Source organism: Manacus candei, unplaced genomic scaffold, assembly GCF_025592945.1.
Source record: "Manacus candei isolate 608988 ecotype Guabito, Panama unplaced genomic scaffold, ASM2559294v1 h1tg000047l, whole genome shotgun sequence".
Lineage (NCBI taxonomy): Eukaryota > Metazoa > Chordata > Aves > Passeriformes > Pipridae > Manacus > Manacus candei.
Window position 1 is genome coordinate 7,916,938 of NW_026138095.1, and position 14,919 is coordinate 7,931,856.

The 14,919-nt window shown below is 50.8% G+C and overlaps 1 protein-coding gene across 4 annotated transcripts in view; it reads left to right on the plus strand.

Annotated features, from left to right (window-relative positions):
• The first annotated feature begins 11,593 nt into the window (after positions 1–11,593).
• SEC14L1 (SEC14 like lipid binding 1) overlaps positions 11,594–14,919 on the plus strand; it is a 41,365-nt gene continuing 38,039 nt past the window's right edge. The window contains exons 1-2 of one of the 4 annotated variants that reach the window (XM_051797503.1): positions 11,594–11,749; positions 13,857–13,947. In XM_051797503.1, the coding sequence (XP_051653463.1) occupies positions 13,885–13,947 (63 nt within the window). In that variant the 5' untranslated portion in view covers positions 11,594–11,749; positions 13,857–13,884. Of the gene's footprint in view, positions 11,750–11,804; positions 11,944–11,973; positions 12,399–12,526; positions 12,546–13,856; positions 13,948–14,919 lie in introns of those variants that run through there. The other 3 variants (XM_051797504.1, XM_051797506.1, XM_051797502.1) reach the window with 3 other exon arrangements.

A 14,919-nucleotide genomic window follows, 5' to 3' on the forward strand; every position in this document is an offset into this window, starting at 1 on the left:
CTGACTTTCTTCCTTTCTTCATATTTAATATTGTCTACTGTGCATGAACGAAGTAGAAGGATGCTTAACATGCTGCAGGTGTGTGTGCAGGCAGGCACAGAGCTGCTGCTGCACTGACACCTGTAGTCACACTCTGGAGGAGTGCAGTGCCTCAGTCCTGCTCTGGGGAGCTGTAGGGGGAATTGGATCCTGCATTGAATTCGGGAGTGCTGCAGGATTTGGGAGCATCTCCGTGTGCCAAGCTCCCACCTCCACTAGAGGGTGTGGAGCTCCGCAGAATCCTTGGCTTTCACTGCAACTGGAAAAGCAGGAGACTTTTTTTCCTTTAATGGGATGCACAGACAGGAGGCCGTGGTGGGATTACATCCCTGCTCTGTGCCTCAGCAGCAGCCCATGCTGCTGGTGCATTATACAATTCCCAGCTGGGCTCTCTGGGTGCTCTGTGGGACAAGGCCAGCCCTGGACAGCCAGGAATTGCTCGTAGGCAGTGTCTGTGAGCAGGGGGAGGCAGGTCAGCCGTGGGTTTGATCAGTTAGTGCCCACCTCCAGCGTGGGTACCTGGGAGAGGCTGCTCAGAGGGATAACTTGCACATGCCAAGTTCCCTTTCCTTCCACCTGGGGACAGGTCCTAGCTCTGGGGCAGGGAGGCCACCGGGACCACCAGTGCCCTGAGCCTGCCTGTGAGATTCTCCATCCAAGGGGGTTGTTGCCAACGGGGTGATCTGGCTGAATGGGCACTGGTGTGAATTAACCCGAGGTCAAAGCTGAGCCATTTGGAGAGGGCAGTGCCAGCAGGGGAGGAAAGCAGGGCTTGTGGAGCTGTGCAGGGATGGTGTTTTCTCTGCACACTGGTCCCTGCTCATCCCTCTCCATGCCTGGTTTTTGCTGTGCCTGACAGTGTCCTGCAAGGCAGAGCAGGAAGAAAAGCCCCCCGGGGCCGTGGTGGGTGGTGCAGCAGTGGTGCTCAGCACTTGCATCCTGGTGTGCTCATCCACGGCCAAGAGTGACTGTGGGAGGTAGGTCAGGGACTGACCGTGTCCTCCGGTGCCAGATCCTGGTACAAAGCCAGCTGTGGAGCCCCAGCCAGGGTCATAACCCAGCCAAGCAAATCCTCCATCAGCTGAGCATGAAATGGATATTTATGTGTGCAGCTCAAAAATAACAAGGAAGGAGGCAGAGGTGTTTGCATGGGCACTTGTGTTTTACCTGAACTGCAGGCAGGCCAAATCCCAAGCACTGGGGCCAGGCTGGGATCCAGTCAGACCCTGTGGAAAGGGAGCAGGTTCCCTGTGGGCAGGGCAGATGCCTGGGCTGCAGCAGGCAGCTGCCAAAGTAGGGCAAGTTGGTGAGCAATGGGGAAGAAAACCTCTTTATCCTTCAGAGCACGTCCCAGCGAGTGCCTTGCTGTGGCTGTGGCCTCTCCCCTCCCTCTAAGCCCTCAGCCCCTGTAACCACGAGGCCACAGTGCTCCTTTACTGGGTCAGTCCTTGAAAGCTGGCCAGGAACCAGCCCCACGCTGGGAGCCCAGCCCTGCTGCGAGGCTGCCTTCTGCTCTCCCCTCTCTGCTCCTGGTTTATGCTGAGGCTGGAAGAGCTGAGAGGTCTGTGCCTGGCTGGACCTTGAGCTGGGGCAGGAATTGGTTCACAGTGTCAGTGTGTTATGCAAAGGGTTGAACTTTGCATTGTCAGAAGAGGAGATGTCTGTACTTTAGCTCTGATCTGTGCAGGAATTGTGAGTGTGCAGAATTGGGGCTGTGGCCACTTCTGCAGGGTAAACAGCCAGAGAACTGCCTGGTTTCCACCTTTCCTCTCCCTCCATCACCTGCTGAGGTGGCTCTGACAGCTCTCTTAGAGTGTGACATCTGGGAATAGTGCTGGCAACCAGCAGTCCAGCCCAGATCCTTCCAGTCAGCATCACTCAGCTTTAGTGAAGGTTCACCTCTGCTAAGAGGCTGCTTTTATCTGCTCCCTCGGGAGCTGTTTTTAGGTCTGGCTGTAGCACTGCTCTTCCTTCAGCAGCAGATAAATTCCTGTGGTCTCTGCTGAAGGGAGAGCACAGGCTGCAGGAAGGTCACATCTGCTGTCTCACTGCCCTGACCCTGGGGAAGGACAAGGCTGAGCTGGGCACAGCCTGAGTGTCCCCTGGGCTCTCAGCTCCCACCAGAGCCAGGATTGCTTGGCAGTTCCTGTCAATCACTGTGATGACGAAGGGAGGGGGCAATCAAAGAAACCTTAAGAATATATATATTTTTAAGCCATAGCTAAGAAATCTGCCATGGCTTCAAGTTGAACCTTTCAGCCAGAGGTGAGCAGGCTTAATTTGACAGCTATTTCTTAAATATTTTAAAAGCTGCCTGGAATAAACTGAATGCTTCCGAGTAGTGACCTAAATTCCACTTGCTGTAAATTTCATTAGAAAGTGGATTTGTGTGCCTGCCAGGCCGCTTTGCAGCTTCATTGATCTGCCCAAACCATGTGCTGTGCAAGTGCCTTCCTCAGCAGATTTTTAAAGAACTCACTGCTGCATGCTGCTAGCCCGGAATGTGGCTTGTTTTCTTCCTTTTTTCTCCCCTCTTCCTCTTTTTTTTTTTTTTCCTTCCTGGTGCAAATGCATCATCTGTTTACTAATCACGTTGCATCATTAGCTGCACGGAGTCATCCCACCGGCTGTGTGGGCACAGATATAGCAGCTGGCAAGGAAAATGTCACTCTCTTCAGCTCGCTTGATGTGCTTTGCTCTCAGATCCCCATCCCACGCTGTGGAGGCCAAAGACTTTTGCAACCCTGGGGGCTGCCTGCAGCTCTCTGCTCTCCAGCAACGTCACCTGTGGTTCTGACACCCCCTCGAAGAAGCCTCCCTTCCCTTCTGCTGTCCCCAAAGCGCTGTCTATCCCTGTGCAACCACGGCTTTGGATCTTGTGGAGAGGTGTGATGGTAGCACAGATGGCAGAGACTGAGACTTACTAGGGAAAAAATGCCTGGAGAGATGTGGGAACGCCAGACCTGTGGATGCAGGAGCAACATGTATCTCCCCAAGCCTGAGCAGGGTCACTCAGGTGATGTCAAGTTCCCTTCCTGTAGCATGTTTGCAGCCCACCTGCCCGGGGTTAAAGGTAGTGTGGGAGGGCTCCATGTAGCACCCTGGGGACACAGGGACTGTGCAAACCTACAGCTGCTCCCGTGCTGTCAGACACAGAGCAATTGTCTGGGTGGGATGAGGAGAAAGCAATGTGTCTGTAGTCCTGTAGCTGGGTACTCAGCCCTGCTGGACCCATTGGGAAACCTGGGCTGTCCCTGTGCCCCTGGCACTTCTGCCACTTGTTCTGCGTGGAGCTGGTGCTCCTGTGGGGACCTCCAGCCTGGGGACAGGCCACGTATCAGCATGAAACCCATGCTTTTGAAGCCCCTGTCCTGCATCCTTATGAGGAGGGGGCTCTGTTGGGCTGAGTTTTGGCAAGATATTGGCAAAGCAGATTCCAAGGAACAGCAGCCTTTCTGCTGCCTCCCCTTCCCCTTCGGCTGCCAGCACAGGTGATGCCTAGTGCTGGGACCCTGGCTGTCCTCTGTGCTGGGAGAGGTGCTGCTCCACCTCTGGCCTAGGACTGTGATTTATTTTGGCAAGTTAAGCTGAACAAAGAGGCCACAGCCCAGAGCAGCAGAGTGGGCTGTCTTGGGGACAGGGCCTTGCTGGCTGCCAGAACGAGACTGGAGCTAAATTAATTTCCCATAAATCTGAAATGCTCTGCTGGTTTCCCAGCCTCTCAGCATCTCTGCTGGAGTTGCCTGTTATTTATTTCCCTGAGGTCTGAGGAGATGTACAATAAGTTTTGCCAAGGTGATGAGCCGGGTCCGTTTCCTTCCTGCTGCCAAAACTCTAAGCTTTTCCTTACTCCGGCCCCTGATGGGAGGTTTCTCTCCTGGCACTAAGTGGCTTCACCTGTCCCCAAGCCTTGTCTGTCTCAGTTGCAGGAAAGACAGGGAGGAAGGAGAGCTGGAGGCAGGAGGTCTCCTGGCTCTCCCCTGGTTTGGTTTTGGGCAGTGTGGGTGGTTCAGCCACTTCGAGGGGAGGCTCTGCAAGCTCACCTTGGCAGGTGAGCAGAGGCACTGGGGACTATGCCAGCCTGGACATGACTGGGTGCTGGGATGGCACTGGGAGCTTTCCCTGCCCAGCATGGGGAGGCTGGAGCAAGTGCAGCTCCACTTCTCAGTGCCAAGGAAAGGGCTGGTCAGGGTGTAGCTGCCAGGGAAGCCGGATTTAAATATTGGGAGCATCACCAAAGCAGCTATTTCTCTCTGCAACCCATGATGGGGTTAAGTGAAAAATGAAATTTCTCTCTATCTCCTTCCTTGTGCTTTCTCATCTCCGCCAACGGAGTGAAGATGGGAGAGGATTTTTTTCCTATATTTAGCTTTGGAGAAATTGCTATAACTAATCGGCTTTAGGATTCTGGGTTCTCTCTTTTATTTTATCTTTTCCTGTCGCTAAGACCTTGTCATGTGGCTGTGGGCTGCGGCTCGCTGGCTGTCTCTGTTTGCTGGGCTTTCATGGAGTCAATTAATAACCCATAAAAATAACACCTCCAGCTGTTCCACTTGCAGCTGCTGGGCTGGAGTCTAATTACGGGGCCTTGGATCCCAAATCCTGCTTTGCATGTAAAAGTGCCAGTGAATAGGAAGAGGCAGAGGAGATGGCAGTGCAAAAAAAGAATGAGGTTTGGGGTCTATTTTTAGCCTTTTCAAGCCAAATGTAAAAAGACCCTTAGGCTGCTTGTGTCCTGCTGAATCTGATCACATGCACAATATTGTTCCCATGGCACAGCACAGCAGCCAGGGTGGGTTGGGGCTTATTTTTGGCAGTTAGCTTGCCTACATTTAAGCCTCCTTCTGGGTTAGTTTGAGCAGTGCCGTGCTGTGGTTTACATCCACGTACTAATGGCTTTTTTGCAATCACCTCTGGTTCTCTTTGTGTTGCTGGATGTGGCCACAGCAGTGATGGGAAGGCACACAGCTGTTCACTCAGTGCATCTCACAGTGGTGGTAAAGGGGTGCCCAGGCTCCCTCAAAAAGTCCTTTCCTACTGATTGAGATATAAAATTCATTTAGCTGGGGCTCTGGTGGATAGGCAATGGTCTCTCTCTCATGTCATTCTGTCTATTGTGCACCCTCCTCTGCTTCCTGAGCTGGATGTGATCTCTGGGTGAACCTGCTGGTTTCTGGAGCCTGGGGTCTTGCTGCTGATGGGCAGGTGCTGCCTTGACCCTCCCCACTGCCATATTCACCTGCCTCTTGCCTCCTCCTGGATGCTCAAGATTCCTCCCCTTTCTTGCTCCCCACAGAAGTGGCTCAGGCGCACAGGGGGTCTTGGGGAGGGGGCACAAACAAAGCACTGGGCTTGTCTCCAGTCTCTGTCCAGGCAGTTGTTCTGGGGCATATTGGCCCTTTCCATCACTGGGCTCTTGTTTAATTCAGACTCAGCCTGGCTGTGACCAAAAGCAAATCAAACAGCTGTTCATTAGCTAATGTCAAATACTTAGTGGTCACACATTAGTCTGTAGCCACCAGCTGGAAACCACAACTGCAAATAGGCTTCCTGTGCTGGAGACCATCCCCCTGGTCAAACCAAGTTATTTTGAGACTGATATTGGAACCTGCCCTCAGAAAAAACTCCGACACCTCCCACTTGCACTGGGGTTGCAGAACCAGTGCTTGACTCAAAAGGCAACTCCGCCTCTTTCCTGTCTGCTCAGGCTCCCCCTGACAGCTACCAGAGCCAGGAGGTGTTAAACATCTCACCTCTCATCCCTAGGGAGATGGAGCCAAACTCCCAGGTTGTGTCCCTTCAGTGGAGCTCTGCTACCAGTTCACTTACCCAGGGACAGAGCATGCTATCAATCTGTTCAGCCTTGCCTAGCAAAGAGATTGCAAACGTGGCTTTCCGTCACGCGGTACATTAGCCAAATTAATTCCAGGACAGACAGCCAGTGGTGCTCGAGGCCGAGACAGATTAATGCTGCAGCCGTGTCAAAATCAGCAGAGCTGCTGCCTGCAACGTGCCAGCTCCCTGGGCACAGCCAGCCTTCTGCTCAGCCATGCCCTCTGCCTCACACCTCTCCGGAGCGCTGAACCCGCTGGAACCAGTGACACAGACAATTCAATCGGAAGGAACATCTGTCTCTGAGCTGCGCTCCCATTCAGGCCGCCGCCGCCGCCGCGAGTGGGTGACATTTTTCATGCGTCTTGCTGGCTTTCTTTAATCCCCCAAACACAGGCTCGCCTGTGGAGGCACAAGGAATGTTCCTCCCCCATGAGAAGGGAAAAGAAATTAGCCAGCAGATTGAGCGTGTACAGCAAATAATGAGATTGCCTTGGATACAGGGCCGGAATTCATGCAAAGAATGATGCTGATCAGAGAAGATAAGCAGCGTTTTTAGGGGCTGCAAACAGCATCATGAAACTCGTGTTTCTCAAGTTCTAAAACATGCTTGGATGAAAGCTGCCAGCACAGGCCTGATCCACAGACAGTGTGATTTCAAAAATAAACCCTGAAATAGCTATACTGGTAGTAATTTTGGTGTGCAAGTGCCTCATAATGCCTCATTTTCCTCCAGGCACAGGAATAAGCTGAACAGATACAGGCACTGTGATGCTGGCGGAGCAGCAGCCACAAAGGAGGCTTGTCCTGATGGAGCCCCACTGAAGGGTGCTGTGTTTGCCCACAGGGTGCAGAGCCAGCACTGGTGGAGTCAGTGTGTCCTTTAAAAAGAGCTGGATTTGTGCAATACTTTTAATAATAAGTAGTTATTTCTTATTATTCCTCTCGTATTAAAAAAAAAAAATAGTAATTATCAACATGTTAGAGGCAAACAGGGACAAAGTCTCTACCTGGAGAGTGACCCAACAGCTTGACTCAGTGCTTGTTGAAGTAGCTGAGAGTATTTGTACTGTCAGACTCATTAAAAGGAGGGATGGTAAACAGCCTTTGCTTTTATTTTTATAGGAAATTTACTCCTCGTTGCATTTGCTGAGCCTCTTGGCTGAGACTGCTGTTTTTCTAAGGATTGACTGATCAGATCCTGGCAGTCCTTTAAGTCACTTGAAGGGACGACTGGAAACGGGCTCTTCCCTATGAGGTAGGTACCAGGAAGCTCCCAGGCAGTGGCACATAGACACAGGGCTGTGTCCAAAGGCAATTAGAAAAGCTGGGCGTTCCCAACAGGCCAATGAACCCTTCCTTGCTCACAACTCCAGCTCCCTGTATTATGAGCTTGGCATCTTCAACAACGATAAAATTCCCCAGCAAATAAGTTATCATCCAAGTGTTTTTCCCTTTAGACTGGAAAAAAGGTCACGGAGGGAGAGGGGAATTCCATTTGGTATTTTGCCCCTCCAGTGTCTGAGGGATAAAATAATCATGTGGAAGCCCCATGGGGTGTCTCCCCCTCCTCGTGCTCCCCTGAGAAGACGGTGCCATCAGCCTTTTAGGTGTTACAAATATCCAGCACGGGATTGGAATGTGTGTTGGAATATCTGCTCCAGCTCCTCATGCTTTAATTATTTCTGTACGAGCAGCCCCCCCTGCACCACCTGCTCACTTTTGTTTTGGCACCGCACGGCTCGTGAGCAGGGACACTGAACTCCAGGCAGGGAGCCTTGGATGGTTACAGGCTTTGCAGGGAGGGCGTGTGGCTAAGGGCTGGGATGTGTGCCACACGCTCATCCTGATTCATCTATTTCATGAATCAGGACTTGGGGCCTATTTGCTACCGTCTGTCTGCGTAACCTTTGCTATGTCAACGGTGCCTGTGCTCTGATGTCAGCTGCTGGACTCCGAGCGCTGGCAGCTGGTGTCCCTGGCCAGCTCCCAGCCTACAATTCAATTTTCCTACCAGTCACTTGAGAAGAGAGGAAAAAACATGTTTTCTGGCTGTTTGTGGCATCAAAACATAAAGGGCTTCAGTTTACAAGGTCATTTAAGGCTTTTCTACAGCGGGACACATGGGAAAGTACAGATAAATCGAGCAGTGGTATAAAGTTAATAGATCTTCACTTATGGGGCACTGAACTACAGCAAACTAAGGCTGGTTTAATTCTGAATAAAAATCTCAGCACAAGAGTTTAACACCTTCTAGGTATCGTACATTAACATCCCCTCTCTGAACAGAGGCCAGCCTGGAGATATTTTCACCCTTTTCCCAATCTTGCGAATAGTGGAAAATTACCACAGAGCTAAAAGGCAGGAGTGTTTGGGAATAAGGGAACCACCCATGAAGAGAAGAGCTCTGGTCTCCTTTCTTATACTGACTTGCTGCATGACTTTTTCTACAGCATTTTGTGAGCCTCAATATTTATACCTGCATATTGGGATTATTAGTGTCTTCCCTGCCATTACAAAGGCCTTTAAGATCTTCAGAGGAATTTCTCCTCCTGTGTATCGTTTTCCCAGTATGGGCTGTCCAGAGAGCATTCAAAAATATGTAAAGCTGTCACAGATGAGCACAGTCAGGTCTGTGTCTAGAGGGCTGAACTTGGGTGTCACAGTCAGTTTTAAGAGTAAAGGAGTGAAGGAATTCACACCTCCTCACATCCCGCACCACCAGGTTCTGTCTCCCTAGACTGACAAGGGAAAGAAAAAATGGTGACACCTGGTGAAGTACCCGTGATGCATTAAATAATAACTCTGTGTAAACCAGAATCAATGTCCCCAGGGCACAGCTCTGTCCCATTAGCTGTTTGTCAGTCATCATGCTTATTTTAGCTGGGAATGGTATAATTTGGGACCTTTTTCATGGTTTTAAAGGTTCAGGAAGGAGGTATTTATTTCAGTGTAGCCAGTGGTACATAAAAAATTCCGCCAACTCAGATGGGATTGATTTGTTAGGGAATGGCTCTTGAAGCCTTCAGTTTGCCTGAGCTCAAACTCTCACCCCTTTTCCACATATTTTAATAAACATACGGCATAGCAGCAAGATCTTGAATGAACACGTTCTCTCTTGTCAACAAGTGCTGACATTCTCTTTTCTTTACTACAACAGCTCTGAAGATCAGACCTGCTGGACAGTATGAAGGCAGATTTGCTTCACTTTTCTTCACTCCCTGGGACGCAAACAAAAGAAACCAGAGCAAGTTCCTGCCTGCTGAAATTCCAGGGGCTTGAACTACATTCCAGCACAACCGAGAGGCATTTTGAATCTTTTCTTGGTATATGTCAGCCCTGCACTGCTCCCAGGCAACTGCACTTTAAGTTAGATATTATTAATTTTAAAGGTTTGACTACCAATAGTTCTCATTAATTTCCATGGCAACATTGCCTGAAACAAGATAACAATTGCTTTGGGTTGTATAACCAAAGTTCCTAACGTGAAGGAATGCAAACCAGGAAAAGTGCTCAGATGGAGGGAACTGACTGACCTTGCATAACCTCCCTAGGGCCAAACTTCCCTTCCTATCTAGCAATCTGCATTCCTAGTTTGCTGAAAATATTGAACAGTTTGCACTTTCAGTCTGTGTCCTCCGGGCTTCAGTCTCCCGCATGCCTCACAGCTTTCCTGAAACATTTCACCCACACGTTTATTCTTTATATTCCTGCTAACGACGCATGGCTAGAGCTTTCATATGAGATGTAGCAGGGATATAAATGATAATAGAAAATTTTAAAACCATATTACTTTCCTTTTCTTTGTCTGTCTTGCTAAGATTATTGTTTCTGCAGAAAACAGCTGAGACACTTACCATGATTGATTTAGACATTAAATTGTGGACTTATGTGCTTTTACTCTATCAATAAACACCAAATATCTTTAAAAGTCCAAATAAAGCTTTTCTGGTTACATGGCCATTTGGTTAAGGAGAATAGTGGCAGTCAGTAAGAACTAAAACGTTTCCCAGAATCTAAAGAGAGAAGTGTTATGAACAAAGAGGAATCTGAGTGGGCGTAAATTCCTCGCCCTGCTATGCCAGTAGGATTATATCTCAGGCTTTCAGAGCAGGAAAAGGATGTTATAGGCATAATGGCAGGGAATATCAATCAGATAACTACAGCTAATTACAGCATTACTAGATTAACTAGTTAAGTTCAGCTACATGAAGGCAACTGGCCAAGTGCCACAACAGAAACAGGATTCAGAGGAACAATTTCTCAACACATTAAACAAGTTTTTGTAAGGACTAGTTTCAGATCAGGCAATAGACTGTGCTTGGCTAACTTTAATAGACACAAGGTTTGTGTAAGAACAGTAGCTGAAACCCTTGTTAATAGTAATTAAAAATTCAGCTTTCCTAAAGAAAGAATTGCACCTAAAGGCCAGGATAATGACTCTGAATTTTAGTAGATTTATTTTCAGAGGGAGTGAGCCATTAATAAAAGATGTTTTGGGTAAACAAAACACATTGATACTGCTGTTGAAGGGAGCAGAGGCACGGGCCCCTAACTTTGAAGTCCTTATTTTAACACAGTTTATGATACTCTGGTACTGTACAAAACATTACTATGTGTACCACGTCCTGCTCCCTGTGTCCTCCTGCACTCAGGGGGTGTGTGTGGCTGTGTGTGTGAGGAGGTGTGAGAGGTCCTCTGTTGAGACCCCACCTGCAGAGCTGCCTCCAGCTCTGGGGTCCCAGCACGGGAAGGACATGGAGGTGTTGGAGCGAGTCCTGAGGAGGCACCAAGATGATCAGAGGGATGGAGCAGCTTTGCTGTGAGGAAAAGCTGGGAGAGTTGGGATTGTTCAGCCTAGAGGAGAGAAGGCTTCGGGGTGACCTAATCGCAGCCTTCTAGTATAGGATCATAGAATCACAGAATACGCTGAGTTGGAAGGGACCCATCAGGATCATCGAGTCCATCTCCTGGCCCCACACAGGACACCCCAACAACCCCACCATGTGCCTGAGAGCATTGTCCAAAAGCTTCTTGAACTGAGACAGGCTTGGTGCTGTGACTAGTGCCCTGGGGACCCTGTTCCAGCGCTCAACGACCGTCTAGGTGAGAAACCTGTTCCTGATATCCAACCTAAACCTCCCCTGACAGCTTCACGCTGTACCTGAAGGGAGCCCACAAGAAACATGGAAGGAGACTATTTACCAGGGCACGTAGTGACAGGACAAGGGGGAATGGCTTCACACTGACAGAGAGCAGGGTTAGATTGGATATTGGGAAGCTTTTCCCAGTGAGGGTGCTGAGCCAGGCTGGGAGGGCTGGGGGTGTTCAGCCTGGGGAAGGGAAGGCTCCGCGGAGACCTCAGAGCCTCTCCCAGCGCCTAAAGGCGTCTCGTAAAAAGACGGAGAGCGACTTTTTACAAGGGCAGATAGCGACAGGGCAAAACGGAACTGTGTTAAGCCGAAAGAGGAGAGATTTAGGTTATTTGCGAGGAAGAAATTTTTAACAATGAGCGTGGTGAGGCAGTGGCTGGGCGATCCCTGGAAGCGCTCAAGGCCAGGCTGGAGGGGGCATGGAGCAACCCGGTTTAGCGGAAGGCGTCCCTGCCCGTGGCAGGGGGTGGAACAGGGTGAGTTTTAAACCCCTTTCACCGCCAGACCACCATACGATTCCAGGGCCGGCTGTGCCCTCACGCTCTCGGCCAGCGCCGCGCATGCGCGCCGCCGCTCCCGCCCCAGCCCCCCCGCCTCCCGGCAGCGCGCAGGCGCGCGGGCCGCCCCCGCCCGGCACCGCGAACGACGGGCGGCGGATCCCGCGCCCCCCCCGGCGCTCCCGCCCCGGCGGCATGAGGGGACAGCGCGGCCGGACCGAGCGAGCGGTAAGCGCGGCGCGGAGCCTGCCCAGCGCGCACCCTGCCCTGCCCTGCCCTGCCCTGCCCTCAGCCCCGCCGCCGCCGCCGTGCCCCCGCGGCAAGTTTCCCATTGTCCGCCCCGCTGCCTGCCGGCTCCTCTCAGCGCTGCCCGCGGCGAGCCCCCGGGAGCGGCCGGCGCTGCCCGTGGCGGGCGGCGGGTGGTGGGTGGTGGTCGCGGTGGGGATGCTGATGGTGGTGATGATGGTGGTGGTGGTGGTGGGGCGGGGGGTCGCGGTCCTCGGGCGGGTCACGGCGGCGCCGCCGCGGCCGCTGCGCTCCCGGGCCCTGGACGGATCCCCCCGGGACAGCGCGGGGATGTCACAGGTGTCCCCCCATCCCGTCCTGTCCCCTCCCGGAGTGTCCTGGATCCCGCAGGGGCTGTCACAGGTGCTCCCCCCCCCCCCCAGTCCCTTCTTGTCCCCTCTCGGGGTGTCCCGCATCCCGCGGGGCATGTCACTGGTGTCCCCCCTCATCCTTTCCTGTCTCCTCCCGGCGTGTCCCGCATCCGCCGCATCCCTCGGGGACGACGCGAGGCTGTCACAGGTGTCCCTCTCATCCCTTCCTGTCCCTTCCCAGGCTGTTCCGCATTCTCCGGGGCACCGCGGGGCTGTCACAGGTCTGTCCCCCCCCTCCCTTCCCATCCCCTCGCTGCGTGTCCCGCATCCCTCCTATCCCCCTGGAGCAGCGCGGGGCGGTCACAGATGTCCCTCCATCCCTTCCCGGGGTGTTCCGCATGCCCCGGGACACCGCGGGGCTGTCACAGGTGTCCCCCCATCGCTTCCCGGCGTGTCCCGCATCCCTCCGGAGCCGCGCGGGGCTGTCACAGAGGTCCCCTCCATCCCGTCCCGGAGTGTCCCGTATCCCCCCGGGACACCGCGGCTCTGTCAGAGGTGTCCCCCCATCCCTTCGCGGGGTGTCCCGGCTGCGCCGCGGCGGGAGGAAACGCGGAGTTTCTTTGTTGTGTAACTCTTTTTTTTGTACGAGGATTAACAGAGGGCTCGCGGCTGTTTGTGCTGATTCAGGTGGGGTTTTTTTTGTAAAACGCAGGGCAGTCATGGGTAAATTGCGCTCTGGAATGGGATGTCGGAGAACTTTCCCGCGGCTCCGGGGGTTGTTTGTTGGCTCCTGCCGTGTCCGAGGAGCCGCCGAGCCCCGCTCCGGGGCCGGTGTCGCTCCCGCGGCGCTGCAGGAACGTGAGAGCGCGTTAAGGACAGAAAAGTAAAACGAACTCACTCTAACAAACCCATTTCTCTCCAAAATGACGCTGGCTCGCAGCCCGCGGCTCATCTGCGGGTGCTGCTGCCAGGATTTTTCAATAAACGTAATTGCAGTCGAGAGAGTTCGGGTCAAGCCGGGGAAAGCACACACGAAGCCTTTGGAATAACTCCTCACTGTGTTGCCAGTGACATTTTTTCTGGCCGTATAGTGGAATTTTTGCAGTTTCGTCCAATTTGGTTTTTTTCCCCAGCTCTCTCTTAAGTTTCTCTCCCGGAAGTTTTAATTAATTGTGTTTGGCGATTATGAAGGAGTGCTTTGTATCGCTGTGCTGTAGTGATCCGGTTTTTTCTCTCTTTCTGAAAACAAGAATTTTTACCATTTATTTCTTAACCTCTTTTTGTGTTTTCTGTACTTACTTATTTATTTTTTTTTTAAAACCCAGTCCCAGTTCGGCATGAGCTCTGAGCAGGGCAGCCCACATGCAGTGCTGGGAGACTGGGAAATGCTTCTGTGCCTGTCGCTGGGATGTGTCAGTGTTTGGTTCTCAGCAGCACAGGAAGTCTCACCATCCTGACAAAAGAGTCATAAACCACGTTAAAGATTCGTTACTAAAAGTGGCCTGAAAATGTGCTAATTTTATGTCGTGCTTGGAAGAAATGATAAGTCATTTCTGACAAATATATATATATAGAGAGAGCTTTTCAAGGCCCCCTTGGGTCTTAAAAAAAGTCGTCAAGGAATTGTGAAGGGTTTCCTGTGGAATTGCTCGCGGGGTACCACGCACGGAGTAATTGTCTGAGGAAATTGAAAATGGCTTCCTACGTTTGACAGATGGTTTTAAAAATTTCTTTTTCAGGTTTGAGTTGGCCTCACTAACTGCAGCGATGGTGCAGAAGTACCAGTCCCCCGTACGGGTGTATAAACACCCTTTTGAGTTAATTATGGCTGTGAGTATTAATTTTTGCTGTAATTTTCTTCTTGACAGTCCCTTCTGTTGCTGAGTACTTACTCAGCTCCATTTTGTAGACAGAACATACAAAGCAGGAGCAATATGCCAAATATGAGATGTATGTGTTTTGATGGCTGCTTCTCTGCCCAGAGTGTTTTTTTTTTTAGGTAACGTTCTCTGATTTTCCTGAATTTTAGATATAACTTACAAATGAAATTTGGAGATGATAATTTACAGATGTATTTGAAAGTTAGAGCAAAAGTAGGCTCGAGGTATGCTGCCCAGTTGAGTACTGGGAGCAAACTCTTCTAGAATGGGAGAAAGTGTCATGTACATTGATTAAAAGATTGTTGTGGTTGTGTCTTCATCAGGGTAGAGTTTACAGGGCTCAAGAGCACAAAGAAAGCCATGAAAGCAAGGATAAGCCTGAGTGAAAAAAGAGAAAGGACACTGGTGATACTTTCAGGGAAGGAAAGAAAAAAGCTTCTAGGGAGGTCAGAGAGAGATGAACAAAAAGCCTTTTGGGTGCATAGTTGCTAATTTGTGTGATAATGTTACACTAGTGATTTTAAAAAAAAAAAAAGAAATCCTAATTAGGTTCCTTCTTCTTTCTCCCTCTCCCTTTCTCCCTCCCTCTTTTTTAAAAAAAAAAAAAAAACAAAACCCAGAAAGGAAGTAGGTATTTGACATTTTAAAGTCTGTTCAGCTGTGGGGCTCTCATTAGTTACAAAGAGCAGTTAAGGAACTTGTCCCTGATAAAAACAGTTAAAACTAATCCTAACCTAAATAATAATTGTTTTATTTCACTTGCTGAAAATACTACGTCTGATGGCCTCAGAGGAGAGTTTTAAAAGTGCTCCTAGTGTAAATATTTGGATAGATCACATGGTTTGGAGTGCAGAGTTCCTTGCAGAAGTGATCCTTTGCAGTCTCAGGGCACGAAAAAAAGGATTAGGTCACTCTACAGGGA